This window comes from Saccostrea cucullata, unplaced genomic scaffold, assembly GCF_032062105.1.
Source record: "Saccostrea cucullata isolate Sc308-1 unplaced genomic scaffold, CSIRO_AGI_Scuc_v1 ctg8067, whole genome shotgun sequence".
NCBI lineage: Eukaryota > Metazoa > Mollusca > Bivalvia > Ostreida > Ostreidae > Saccostrea > Saccostrea cuccullata.
This window is the reverse complement of record NW_026926698.1, coordinates 1164-16345: the sequence shown is the minus strand read 5'-3', so window position 1 is coordinate 16345 and position 15182 is coordinate 1164. Positions and strand designations below refer to the sequence as shown.

Below are 15182 nucleotides of genomic sequence, written 5' to 3'. Positions count from 1 at the left end.
TTTTTGACAAACTCGTCGTCATTAATTTGTACGTGTTTTGGGCTTTTTAGCGTTTTCTCTACGTGACGTCATGTATTTCTAAGGTTGAGTAATTCTGAAAACTGATTTTGGTGCATAGTAACTAACATTCTCATCTGATTAATTTTCGGTCATGCTGTCAAAAAAAAATCGAATACTAGTATTATGTTACCTTTTTTCCCTTTTCAGTATATTTACATTTTTAACAAAAAAGAAGTAGTACACTTCATTGCTTAGTATTTGTAATCAAAAATATCTGTGGCCGTCGCTGAATTTTGGAGTGAAAGGTTGGAATTGCTGTTGCAAAGGGGTACGGAACGAAGGTAATGATGCTGGTGAAGGGAGACGTGTACCAGGTGGCAAAGGGATGTCCGGCAAGTATCTTCGAACCATACTCCAGATCTCTTGCTGGAACACCCGGAACTTGTTCGCGTCAACGTACGTTTTGGCATGAACTTGCAAGAAATGTACTGTACCTATGCTGTTCCTTTGTCTAGCATGTGGTTGTGTCATAGTGTCTATTTGAAATAGTAAAGGAAATAATTTTGAATGACTTAAGATAAGTAAAATCGCTTATACTATAAAAATAATGACTATTTTTAAATCAAAGTCACCTTTTGGTTTATTTCCTGCTCAGCTTTCTTTCAATCCTGGTACATCTGTTTATTAGTTGAATGGCACTGACATTGCTGTTTCCGCTGCTGTTTGATTTCTTTGCCCCTGGATTAGCAGTGGTTGTAGACTTTGGCGAAAGTTTTTTGAAGCTGATTCTTCATCCGTGAGATCACCATGAGTCACTTAGATTTCCGATTGAGACTATTGAGAAAGTCAATGAGAAATAATTAGCGAATCAATAAAACTATATTTTAAAATAAAGGATGTTCTTTGGTCGATACAATGACCTTGTCAGCAAATACATTTTATCATTTAGTCAAATGCTGACTGAGTTTTTCATGCTAGTTTTTAGTCCATTATATTTAAACACTGAATTGACATCGAACTTTTCTGCTATTTCCCGATCATGACAAGGAGCACAAGGCGGGTGTGACCGGTTGGAAAGGAATGCTTACTCCTCCATGGCATCTGATTCCACCTCTGATATTTCGGAGGTCCGTGTTTCCTCTGTTCCAATTTTGTATTGTTTATTGAACTTTTGAGCTTGAATACTGTTCGTTATCTCCATATATTTCATGTATATAAATTATAAAATCAAATCTGTAGCTGCCTACCCAATCAGATTGCTGTCTACCCTTCCAATCTCTTCGTCTGTACAATGCATACAGTACTCACTGTTTGTAAAACATTTATGCCACCTCCCCCCAAATTGGAATTTTTCCAAGTCCAAAAGGGCAAAAATGGCGCAATCGTACCCCAAACAGAACTTGACCTAGATATTCATTTGATAAATCTGTACACTAAATTTCATTACAGTATGTGCAACAGTTGCGAAGGAAATGAATGGAAACTGCAAATAATTGGAATTTTTGTATTACACTATAGGAAATGTTCATTGACAGGCTGGTTGGCCCCCAACTTTTTGTGATATAAGGAAAATGTAGTATTGTAGGTCAAAAAATTAGTACTCCCCCTACCGTAAAATAGGATTTTCGATTTTGGGCTTGGGACTTTTTTTTTGGCTTGTCAGCTTTTTCAGGTAAGTAAAAAATAAATTTAAACCGATGCCCCCCCCCCCCCCCTTTTTCAAAAACGATCTTTCTATCCTAAGACGAGTGAATGAAGTACGAAAAGACTTCCACCTGCGTATGCGTCACAAAATATTCTGATAAGAATCATTGGTTTAAGAGCTCGTGATTTTCAGTTATTAGTACATTGGGTTTTACATTCCAAATGTATCAATGTCGATGCTGAAAATAGGAATTTGACTTCTTTGCAAGAGTTTCAAAAACTCAAATGTAAATAAGAACTTTGTGCGAACCCTTTTTCTTTTAGTTCATACCATACATGAATATATACATGTAATGGAAAATGATATTTTAAATCTGCAACTTTGTTTCTAGGAAAACAAGATAAAGATGTGTGTTCATTGATGAATCGATCTGTAATGGTTTCAGTATTGAAAGAACGATACTATCTCATTATTATTTTATAAGAACTGTTTTGCATTTTTCATGTTCATGGAAAAAAAAAATGCTTTACATGTACTTGCAAATAATGTGCTTTACAGATTAACATTTGCTGTTAATGAAAACATAGCATGAATGTTTAATAAAATATGTTTATATTTATTTATTAGATTGTCCTATACAATTATTTTTTGACCCGTAATATACATAATCAAACTTGCTTTCCTTTGAAAGTGTTACCTCTTTCAAATAATTATAAAATTCTTGTTGGGATCAGTTGAACATTGTTGAATTTTTGTCGGGATCGGTCGAAATTTAATTTATTTCTCTTTTTGCAATTTAATTTTAATTTCTTTTGAATAACATGTTCTTCCTAGTTAGTTATAAAAAGTTTTTACGACAACTTAAATTTGACCATAGGTTTAAAAAATATTCAAAAATAATGTATTTTATTTCCATAATTTTTTGTCAATATTTTTAAATGTCCATATGGCTTTCGTAATATCTTAAAATATTTTATTTGACATTTATACCTGTATAATGCATTCATCACAACAGCAGATATTTAACTCCAAAGAATCTTATTTGTAACAATAAAAACCTTTAATGAAAAAAATAATGTAAAATAAATAGAAGCTAATATGGGCCTCATAATGCTGAAACCATAACTTAATAAGGATGTCTTACATCTAAAAAATGAAATTTTGATGTGGCATTATTTTCTCCTTAAATGTATATCATATTAATTCTCGTTTTCTGTCAAATTCGTTAAGATGATGTTTCCTTGGATGCTCCTCAGCTTGTGTTTCCTGACCACCTGTTCCAGTTTGCGCATCGTGGACCTGACCCATGAACAGAACCATGCCACCATATACTGGCCAGGGAATCCCGCCTATAACTTCACCATCTTATATAGAAACGGAACAAACGGCGGATATTGGTATTTACGAATTTCATAATTTGCAAAGAAATTTTATAAATTTTTCACAGAATTTTGTTTTACAAATTTTGATTGTTTTGAGTCTTTTTGTTTTCAGTTTCAACCTTTTTCGTGATACATATACATGTATTTGCTTGAGCCACACGGGTATTTTTGGTTTACGGTTCTATAGTAACGCGATTGTGTGTCTGTAAGTGTGCGTAACGGACATGGTTGATGCATACACGTTAAAAGCTGATTTATAAATACAAAGTTTTTTTTCAGGTGAAAGTTTTTGTGGCATGCCCATTTTTTATTTACTTTTAATTTAAACTTTCCTCGTAATGCTAGTATTTGCAAAAATCACGCGCATGTGCATTTCATTTGCTAAGATGATACAAGTTAAGGCAAACATGCAATTTTAAGAAAGGATTTTCAGTTTAGTTCACACATAAATGACTATTTTTTTAAATTTGTGGGGTTTATTTTGACATGAAAGTGCAAGAATTAATTGTTTGGATGGAAGAACTCAAAAGTAAGTTTTATATTTTTTTTAAGCAGGTCCATTTTCAAATAACTATAACCTACTTATCAAAGTTCATTTTGGTATTCCAGCCAAAATTAGATCTATTACTTCCTGTAAACCCTTGTCAAACAATTTATATTGCATTCTTTTGAGGAAAGTCTCTATCAGTTAAACCTTATCAAACAATTCTTTCTGGCATTCCAACCAAAATTTATGTCCGTATTGAGATTACCGGGGTATTCATCTTTCTTTCTTTTTTGTTTTAGGTACGAAAGCAACTCCTTTGCCACAGCTGAACACGGGGGAACACATGTTGATTCTCCCGCCCATTTTTACCAGGGAGGATGGCGAACCCAGCAAATTCCAATGGAAAAGTTAGTAGGGAAAGGAGTCATCGTCAATGTCCAAGCCAAGGCGTCCATAAACCACGACTACCAAGTCACCGTTCAGGATCTTACGGACTGGGAGAACAGCTATGGACTTATCCCAGACGGAGCGGTTGTCCTTATGAACTCAGGCTGGAGTGATAAATACCCGGATAAAAACGCAGTCTTCAACACTACGACCCCTAATGACCCCAGCACTTTCCACTTCCCTGGGTGGCATGAGGATGCTGTTACTTGGCTATCTAAGAACAGGAAGGTGAACGTTATCGGTGTGGACACACCCTCTACGGATTACGGACAATCAACAACTTTTCCGACTCATGTAGTACTTGGGAAAAATAACATTATTGGAGTAGAGAATGTTGGTTTCTTGGACAGCATACCTGAGAGTGGAAGTACTATTTTTGTTGCAGTCGTAAAGTTATCAGATGGAAGTGGTGGGCCTGCAAGGGTATTTGCTATGGTTGATGACAATCAATGCACATCCGGAAGTGACGCCCATTTCTGTCACGTTAACTTGCATGTACTTGTTTCGATTTCGCTTATCGTTGGTCTGTTAACTTTATAGCCAAACACTGTAAAATCCTAAATCACTTGCATCCCTAATGATCTGATTTTGTCATCATTCTAATTGTCATTCAAAGTATAGCTCAGTTGTGCATAGTAGATTCTTCCATTACTTCACTTCCAGACGTGTAATGTCAGTAAGTCGAGACCTCCCCCCCCCGCCCTTTTTCCCCCAGACGGTAGATCTTATTGTTAAAAGTGTTCGTTGAAAGGCTGGTTCCACTTTTGCCTTAGTCAAGATCATTTGTGCTAATGAAATAAAGTTGGACCTTAGATTTTTAGGTTCCTAACATTTTTTTCTTTTGAAAATAGTTAAGGATATTTGTATTCTTTTGATAAAATACGATTTTGTTTTCAAATCAATTGTAAATTAAAGACTTACTTTGAAGTAACGCTCACAAAGTGAATGTATACTGCTGAAAACTAAGACTTCAGTTGTAATTTTATAATTAAATTGCTAAGGTACAAACATATATTGGTCGAAATGCCTAGAATTATAGAAAAATCATTTTTTACAAATATTTAATTATATAGAAGTTACATTTCCCTTTACCCTCGCTAATGCAAAATTTCTTAAATTAAGTTACATTGTTAAAAAAATATTCATCTCCGTTGAAATATTACGTCGCTTGAAATGCTAATATCAGCCCCTTCTATACAAATATGTTTGTTATATGATTTTTTTCCTCGCGAGAATAGTGTCACTGTGTGGGGGTGTGTGTTAAATATGATAGTATTCAATTATGTACTCTTAGGTATTGAATATGGTTTGTTCTTCACAAGAAAATATAAATATTGACCGAGGTGAAGGTCAATATTGATATTTTTCTGGTGAATAATGTACATTTATTGACCGAGTTCGAGGGCATCATGTATTTATCAAGGCCGTTAGGCCGACTCTCTTCCTTTTCGGGCGTTATATCATAAATGTATTGTTATACCGGTACATGTATTTTGTACTCTCTTCCTTGGGCGTTATATCATCAGGTCCGTTACTGTTGACGAATGAAAATGAGATTAAGCTCCGCCCATTCTGTTATGTAAGCGGTCCAACATCTCACCGACCGGTCCAACATCTCACTCAGCGGCCAAACATCGATTTTTTTTTATGCCTGCTCAGCAAAACATTACAGGAACACATCTTTAAAGGTATAACAACAAACCATAATCAACACCAAAATAGTACATGAATGTTTTTATTATATAGTCCAGATTTGAATAGATAATACAATGACGACACCATTTAAAACTTGACCATTTTCTAAACAATGTTACCATAAAATATAAATTGAAGTTAGACACACGCATTACATTGAAAATTTAAAAATATAAAACACGAACTTTTCCGATTTTCGCTGTGTGTTTTTCGAAGACTTTATATATTAAATATGAAAAACGTATATATGTTTAAAAATATATTATGATCCTGCATTCTGATTAGTTTAGAAAACCTTTAATTCTAAATAACTACTCCCAGTCCCCATACACATTTTTCTTGGGCTGCAGAATCAACACCAAAATAGCATAAATGTTTTTATTATATAGTCTTTGGATAATACAATGCGACCGTTTTCAAATATTGTTTATAACTTTTCCGTTGTTTGTAATATGTTGATTGTAATGTTTGTCACATTTTTCTTGCTCATGCCGCTGCACGGGCACTTGTTTAATATGTTGATTGTAATGTCACAATGCCCCTCCGGTGAATACGGCCTCAAATCCGGTGAATATATAGTATTATGAACTGTTTGCGCTTGTATAGATTTTATCCTGCAACTACCCTTGCATTGACTTAATAAAGGTAACCTAATAAACTAAAGCTTTGTTCGGTCAATGTCCTAATAAAGCCTTGGCATGTATTCCAACGTTCTGAAAGCATTGTGACGTCACGTATATCGCAACGTTTACGCTATGGCGTCTTCGTTTCCACTGCAGATACGTGTCTAAATCGGGTTGAAAATAGTTCAATTGCGTGACGGGGTTAGTTTCTATATACAGTGCTCATAAAATTAAGAGATTAAAAGCGCAGAGATGTGACATCTAGTGGCTGGCACTGGACAGCTGGGTCTTGAAGCTGTCCAGAGTCTTGGCCTCCACCATTCCTCCTGGTAAGGAATTCCACAGCCGTGTGACTTGAGGGAAGAAGGAGGTCTTATACACTTCTGTCCTTGTGTGTGGTACCCGGAATCGCAGGGTGTGGCCTCGGGTCCTCAACGGTGCTGGGTGTTAGTAGCTCTCCGCCGGGGTGTCCACAAGATGATAAACTATCCTATATATCCTGATAACTTGGGCCCTTTCCCGACGGATCTGAAGTGACTGCCATTGGAGCTGCTGTAGCATGGATGTTACACTACTTGTGCACCGGTAGTCTCCAATGGCGAATCTCGCTGCCCTTCGTTGAACTGCCTCGATCTTCTTGATATTCTCCTTCTTTGCTGGGAAAGTTTGGAAGGCAGATGTAAATATATTTTGCAGCATAAACAAAATACATGATCATTGTATTGAAATATAAGCGATATTTGGGCTGATTGAGGGCTCGGCAAGCCTCGCCCTCTATCACGTTTTCTTACCCTCGCCCAAATATTGCTTATATTTCAAGACAGTATATATATATATATATATATATATATATATATATATATATATATATATATATATATATATATATATATATATATATATAGGGACTATATACAGAATGATTTACAACCGATGTTTACACTGTTTTATATTTACATTACACACGTGGTTGCGTATATTAATCACATTTGCAATGAAAGGCAAAACGAGTTAATAATGTAAATATAAGCAATGAATTGTTAATTTTTGGAAAGACATAGTCTCATAACTGCAACGGTGAGTGCAAATAAATTTTCATAGCGCATCATTCCATGCAATTTCACTGTGTAGAAACGGACTAGGGTAAAGTGCGTTACCCTAGTCCAAGATGGCGACAGGCAAGTACGCTTCGATTTGTTGACACTAAATTTACGCATTTTTCCGAGCTATATCACTATGGCCGCCATTACGCCTGTTGTTATCTATAGCCATGAGAGATTCCCTTGTTATGCAGTTTTTTTACGCACTTTTGTTAGGAATCGATGTATGTATTATCCAAAATGGACTTTAAAGTTTTAATCTGAATCAAGGAATTGAAGCATGCACAGAAATATAAGCTGTTAATTCACTGATAAGCATGACCTATTTAGCATGGAGCAGAATGGGAAAGTGCCATAACTCACGCATGCCTGACATTGCTACATGGTAGCAATAACAGGCAATTTTTAAAATAATTTTGAAACCACACTTGTTATACATCAAAAGAAATGTCAATTTACAAGGATTTCAATGGTGTAAAGGTTATTCAGATTGGTCAGTGTACAATAAAGATATAGGCATTTGAAATTCAGTAGCATTTCATGTTTTCTGCCAATTTTTCGGTTATCTAAAAAATGAATAATAACACTTGTAAAACAGTAAATTAAAATTTATTAAACACAATATTAAGTAATTACAAAATTTACAGCTGATTTAACTTCAAAAAACAAATGCAAAGTCTTTTAAACTTGAATTTTTAAGTCGCCTGATTCAAGATCATTTTTCAGTTTATAACTGTAGATCGCTGGATCCTCAGAATACTTTATGTTGAACCAATCAGGGAAACCAGGCACCTAGAAATATAGAACATGAGTACTATTAAAGGAAGTAGACATCAGCAATATTATATAGATTTTATTTACATAATCATGGATGTTAAATTATTATATGTTTAAATATATTGCTATAAAAACGCTATCTTAATATTGCAATAATAATGTTAGAATATTTTTCATTGAGACAATTTGAATCTAATAATTAAACAATACTTCAAAAGTATGTGTGATATAAATGTGTATTAATCTGATAAAAACAAGCTAATTCAGAGAATTCGTGTCCCCCGCTTAGGGAAAAAGTCGCTCCCCCTGACTGAATTTGTAGAATTATTAAATGTATATATACATGTATACTGAAGCAAATAAAATACATGTAATGTCAATATGCATATAAAGATTTGATTGCTTATTCTTCATTATGTGTATAGAAAATTTTTTTATATGGAATTTTTATCACACTGTAATGATTATTTTATAACCTCATAAATTTTTCATTTCACATGCTGAATACTATCATTTAGTAAAAAAAAAAAAAAAAAAAAAAAAAAAAAGTATTTTAAAAAAAAAAAAAGAAAGGTTCGACCGAGAATCGATCCCGGGACCTCTCACTCTTGAAGCGAGACACATAACCACTAGACCACGGAATCGCTGTACATTCTGAGAAGTATATGCAGAAGTGAAGTCACATACATATATATATTCATGTTTTCATGTTCGGTATTCTCAAAATTTTACACAATCCATGGTGTTTGATTTATTTAGCCTTTATTAAACAGTTCTAATAGATGTAATAAGAACATAAAGTCCGCCGAGAACTTGTTTTATACGCAATAACTCTCCTCATGCCTCTGCGCTAAAAATAGCGACATGTAATACTTAGTACTATAAATACTAATAAAACAAACGGGGCGGGGCACTTTGAGAGGGGCGAGAGACGTCCTAGGGAGTTTTGATATAAAATTACATTGCGTAAGCTCAAAATCTTCTTGAAATATCGCCCGGAAATAATAGTATTACACACAGACAGAATGTTTAAATTTACGACCTTGAACTTTGACCTTTTGACCTCAAAATCAATAGGGGTCTTCCTTAGGCCACAGGGAGTTGCTATGTAAAATTTCATTGCAATAGCTCAAATGGTTCTAGAGATATCGTGTGGAAACGAAAGTGTTTTAACAGACAGAATTTGCTTATTTATGACCTTGACCTTTGACCTTTTGACCTCAAAATCAATAGGGGTCTTCTTTGGTCCACAGGGAGTTGCTATGCTAAATTTCATTGCAAAAGCTCAAAGGGTTCTCGAGATATCGTGTGGAAACGAAAGCGTTACAGACAGACAGAAAGACGGACGGACGGACGGACAGACGGACGGACAAACCCAAATTAATATCCCCCACTTTTCAAGCGGGGGACAAAAATCCTGAAAAAGAAATTCCATGTAAAAACAATAATAAGTCCATACATAATAAACTCAACACTAATCTGAGAGAAACAAGAATTCAGAGAGGAATTAAAAGAAAATGTAAAAAAAGAAAAAAACCAAAAACAAATTTTGTTAGCATAATTATGCAGATCAATAAACCCAACTGGGAAATGAGGCGAAATAATAACTGGACTAAACTATAAAAGGATATCGAGACATGAAAGGGGATTAGGAACCATGCAAGTTCAATGGTACCTGAGACACGACAAAGCCATCATACCACACTTTCTGACCACCTTCTTCAAATCTATGTTGGAGATTCCTACCCACTAGATCAACTTCTTTATCTTGACCTTCACTTACAATTAAAAAGGACTCTTCTACAAGTTTTTTCACATTTTCTGTCAGCTCTTTTGATGTTAAATTTCTTCTCTTCTTACCCTCACCTTCAGATTTTGTGAAATTGAAAATCTCACTGGTGCTTGTTCTCTGTTGAAGTATATTTTTTCTAAACCTGAGCTGAGCTTTAAGTGCTTCAACTTTATCCTTTTCGTTCATGGGCTTTAATACATTTTCTACCTGATCAACTGTCTGCCACAGTCCCCAGTAGAGGATGTCCTTTGTTTGCAAAAGCATATTTTTTTGTTCTCTCAATTTTGCTTCCTCTGCTTTCTTCATTTTTTTCTGAAGAATTGCATACTTTCTTCTTGTAATTTCTTGCTTTCTCTCTGAGAATTTTTCTCTCGTTTTCTCCACATTTTTGTATGCTTCATCTAATATCTGTTTCATCTCCTCCTCATCCTTTGACTGTATCCACTTCATTGTTTTATTCATGGAGAACATTATGTATGATTCTGCAGACAGTGTCTTTATGTGTGGCTTATATTTCAGTAAGGCGTCCAGGTAAGCAAACACAGACTCACTGAATTTATTGTGTTTAGCTACACTTCTAGTTTCTTGTTGCATCTTTTCACTGGGTTTGTCATACAGACCTCCTGGCAAATGGTCTTTAAAATGATTTTTCGTTAGTTTGGCTACCGAAGGCAGAACAATAGAAAGAATTGTGGAAGTGTCGGCATCGTTATCGGTAGACCGGATGAGTTCAGCATAAATGCTATCATGCTTAATATTAGAGTCTTGTCCAAAGGGAACCAGTTTCCCTGACATAAAATCATCAATATTATTAGCTGCATCAGTCAAATAATTTGTAAGAGTCAAATAATACTGATTCATTATATTTTCTTTCAATCAAGTTCCAGAGGGGAGTGGTTATGAACTTGCAAATTAAGCCCGAAGCTCTACATCCAGCAATGAAAAATGGCACTCTCAAGTCATGCAAAACCCACTGGTTGGATCCAAAACCTTGGAGAAATTGTACAATTTTCTCTCTAAAGAAATACACCACACCGGCATTGTGAAACAGAATATTGAATCTGTTTCCCTGGAAAGGAGTCAAAGGAAGACTTCTAAATCGATTTTCCTCTAAAAATCCCTTTATAAAAGTCATAAAAGGTCCATGACATCCACTTTTCTCATCACCCATGGTAAGAAAATGCCTTGCAGGCAGTGCGAATAAGCCTTGTAGTTCCAGATTCTGTTTTCTTAGAAAATTGTTTATTCAGAATAGGAACATTACTGTCAAAATATTTATTTTCTGTTTCTGTTAATGCTTTATCTGCAGTCTGAGCAATGTGGACTAATGAATGCAGTCCACAGAAAAAATTGTTTAATCTGCTCAAGACCCTTCTATCTTCATCGTGAAGATTCTCCCAATCCTCAACAATCTCTGGTAGAATTTCTTCTCTATTTGATTCCAACAACTCATTAAACTTCATCTCGGTTGCTGCACGATGAGAAATGGTATTTCGTATGTGGTACAAAATATTTTGAGTCAATAAATTTTGATAATCATAATAGCGCGAGTCTATATCAAATAAAATTTCTTTGAATGTGTCTAACGTGTCTTTTGCAGATTTAGTTGTGAGTTCCCGTAGACCAACTATGTATGGTGTCCCTTCAGAATCTCTGAGAGCATAAGCACCAAACTTTGTACCAAATTTTGAAGTTTCATCCGTTTCTATGGTTGTGTCTTTTTGCTGAGCAAATTCTTCTCCAAGTTGTTTTTGAGCTAAATTTAGTCTTTTAATATTCATGTTATTTACAGTTGTAGTTTTAGGCACTCTATTTGGAGTTTTACCTACTAGTTTTAAGCAAGCTTCAATAACTGGGCCAACTCTTTTTGTGCTGACATGGTTTTCTAACAATGAATGAACACACAACTGCACTTCAGAGGTGTATTTTTTGCATCTTCATCGTACAAGTTAACAATGGGATCTTGAGCTTCCCTTATGCTCTCTTGAGCAACATCTCTTTCATATTCCATTGTTATTAGCTGACGTCGAAGATCATCATTCTCTTTGACTAACTGATCAATGTTTTCTTCTAACACTGCTCTGTTCTCAACTGTCTCTGACTCTGTGTTTTCCAATTTTAAGACTTTACTTTTGTGATATATTTCTCTTTGTTTTACACGTTTTAGTTCTTTTTTAAGTTGCTTTTCACGAGAGATTTGCGTTTCAGATCTACGTTGAAGCTTTTTAACAATTTCATATTTTTCTTTTAGTTCTCCAGAAAGTGTGACTGTAGAGGTTTTTTTCCGACTTAAGCTGAGAAGTCAGGTCTTTAATTATTCCAGCTGACGTCGATTCCGTTGGCTTGAGACCTTCAATTTCACTTGGGGGAAAACTTTTCACACTTAATTCTAACTTTGGGAAATCGAATTCCCTACTAAGAAAATCATTCAAGAACTTCTCCCCTTCTACTCTATTTTTTCCCTTGTTTGATTTCTTAAAGTTTTCCACAATTCTTTTTACCCTTTGGTAGTAAGTGTTAAATTTTTTTGAGGCTCCTTCTACATTTTTGGATTTCTCTAATAAAAAGTTTGCAATTTTTGTAATGGAATTTCCATCATTATTGTGCATTTTTACAATATCAGTGTTCTTGTATTTTGTATCCATGTTGCTAAACTAATAATCTCTTTTGATCGTAATGATTGTTTGAGAATTCTTGCTACTTGAATTCTCTATTTCCTCTTCCCTGACGGTGACCAAATAATTTTCAGTGAAAATATCATGGGAATATACCCGCATTGTTCCTGACACTACTGTCTGGGTACTTTTATCGTTTTGGTATTTAAATCTTTTGACTAAATGAAAAAAATTTTGAATACTTAACATGCTTAAGTTCCCTTCGTTAAAATGAAATGATTAATTTGAGAATATCTATCAAAATGAAAATAACCTACCAGTATGATACACTTTTCTTCTAAGAATGCTTGGACTTGGGGGCCCACTGTCTGGATCACTATGTTCTCCCACTTCTGGTTCTGGTTCGGGGATCTGGTGGGAAAAGTATAATTCAGAAATTAAGAAATGCATTTGATGAATTATCAAAACATTTTATTATTTTCATTTTTAAAAAAGCTTGCTAGAAGAATACAACATACATGCTTGGCAGGGTTAACTTTAAATTAACAGAATTATTAATTTATTATTAACCTTTTCCTTTTTCTTTTTAAAAACTTTTTTTGGAGTTGGTGGTATGAACTCAAGGTCACCTGGATCCGTTGAATCACTTGACATTCTGTTATTAAAGTTGTTTAAATTATTAAAAGAATTATAAATATTTATATAAAATAAACATAAAGATTTAATTTAATTATCCATTACCTAATTGACAACATGTGAATTACTACCAATGTTTTGTTTTCCGAAAGTTGCAGAATGCAGTGATACTGATCATAGCTATATATAGTCCATAGATCTGATTCATTACAATGATGTATTTTATTTACTTTATTATCTTTTACCATTGTGAGAATAAAAACCTGAAAATTGACACTGATCAACAAAAACACACCTTAAAACAATGCGACATTGCGCGGGAATGGAGTTATCTGCCCCTTTGAAAAATGGCTCGATATATTTGTAAAGCGTAACGGTTTAAGCTCATTGCGCACCTATGCGCAATGATTTATTTTAAGAAACTATACACCACATGAAAGAAAAATGATTTCTGTTTCTGTTTATTGCTGTCAAAGTATTGTCAAAACGGCAAAATAACGAAAGAAACGAAGTTAAACACGATATGTGATCTACTTTCGCTTTGAATTTCTATTTATGGGGAATTGATCTACGTACCCAAGATGTTTTAAGAGCCGTCTATCTCTCAGTTTTCGTTAAGCGTTCAAATGACCGCCTAATATCACGTGCTTAAGCATGTAACTGCCTATTTATATCACCAGGGTTTTCTCACATAATAGTATATGGCTAAAAGAATTGTTTTATATGGAATATGTTCAGTATACAAACGTTACTCCTGTAAAACATTTGTACGATCTGTTCTTATTAATGCGCTAGTGCATGTAGAATTTTTTGACATGATTAGGGTAAAGCAAATTTACGACTAGGGTAAAGATTTTGTAAACTTGAAGTGTGATTAGGGTAAAGTTTACAAGAATTTCTTGGTGGATATGTAAAAATGTCTTATTACTTGTTTCAGGGTCGGTCCTAAGGTGCTATTTTTGCAAACTAGAAACAAACTCTACCAGCCAAATGCTAAATCATTGTGCAAAACACCATAAAACTGAAAAATTCTCACTGCGCCGCCAATTCCTAAACGAGCACAATGGCCAGATTATGTATAGATCTGTTCATTTCCCTGTTTTTGTATCAGACATAATTAAAGAAATCGAATCAGGAAAACAATGCACAATTGATTTAGATGCAGCAAAAATATGCGTTCAAACATCAACAGATTACAAAATTAAATGTTTGAGCGTGAAGCATCAGATTTAGAAGATACAAACAGTGATGATGGAGAAGAAGAACATATGTTAACAAATGATGAAACGCTTCAAGAAGTTTATGGGAAAATAAGTAAGGTGTTTGAAAAGTCGGGGAGGGCTGATGACTTTATGGCTGTCTTAAATGCCCTTGCAAATGGATCTTTAAATCCAAATAATATTGCCGTTCATCTCCTTCTAGACATAGGGAATCTTCTGTCATGCAATTCCTTAAGAAATGTACGTTATTCGGACACAACCTTAGACTTTTGGTCAGTGGTTTACAAAATGTTTCGCGGAAAATTCCGAGGAACTATGACAGTGTAATATTCCGGAAATTTATATTGTAATCATTCGGGTTCCGTGATTAGGATGTGAACGTAAACATCCGCTTTAAAAAGTATATAAAGCCTGAATCGCAGTATCAAGCGTTCAATTCCAGTTCGACAACTGTGCGACAAACAAGACGTGTGCTAAGATATCAACAGCGGTAAGTGAGGCTATGAAATAAAGTCAGCTTACAAAAGAAGTCGACCTTATGAAATAAGTAAGGTCTAGTCTAAGAGGATAACAATAAATAAAGGCTGTTGTGTTTTTAAGTGGCAAGCCACTCAAGAGGCTAACCAGCAACGGAGGTTAGCCACCACATCTATAATTCGTTTTGTCGACCTGTCTGGCAACCAGGCTGTTGTGTACAGTGTGTCTGCCTGAATAAGGCTAGCAGTGTGCACAGCAGTTGAAGGGCTGTCACTTGTACTGACTG

General features: G+C 34.7%; 1 protein-coding gene across 1 annotated transcript; it reads left to right on the top strand.

Annotated features, from left to right (window-relative positions):
- Positions 1-2841: 2841 nt before the first annotated feature.
- On the top strand, positions 2842-4781 carry LOC134272458 (isatin hydrolase-like). The gene is made up of 2 exons (XM_062754688.1): positions 2842-3042; positions 3814-4781. Exons 1-2 carry the CDS (start codon positions 2876-2878, stop codon positions 4499-4501), a joined length of 855 nt encoding a protein of 284 aa, XP_062610672.1. The 5' UTR covers positions 2842-2875; the 3' UTR covers positions 4502-4781.
- The last annotated feature ends 10401 nt before the right edge of the window (positions 4782-15182 follow it).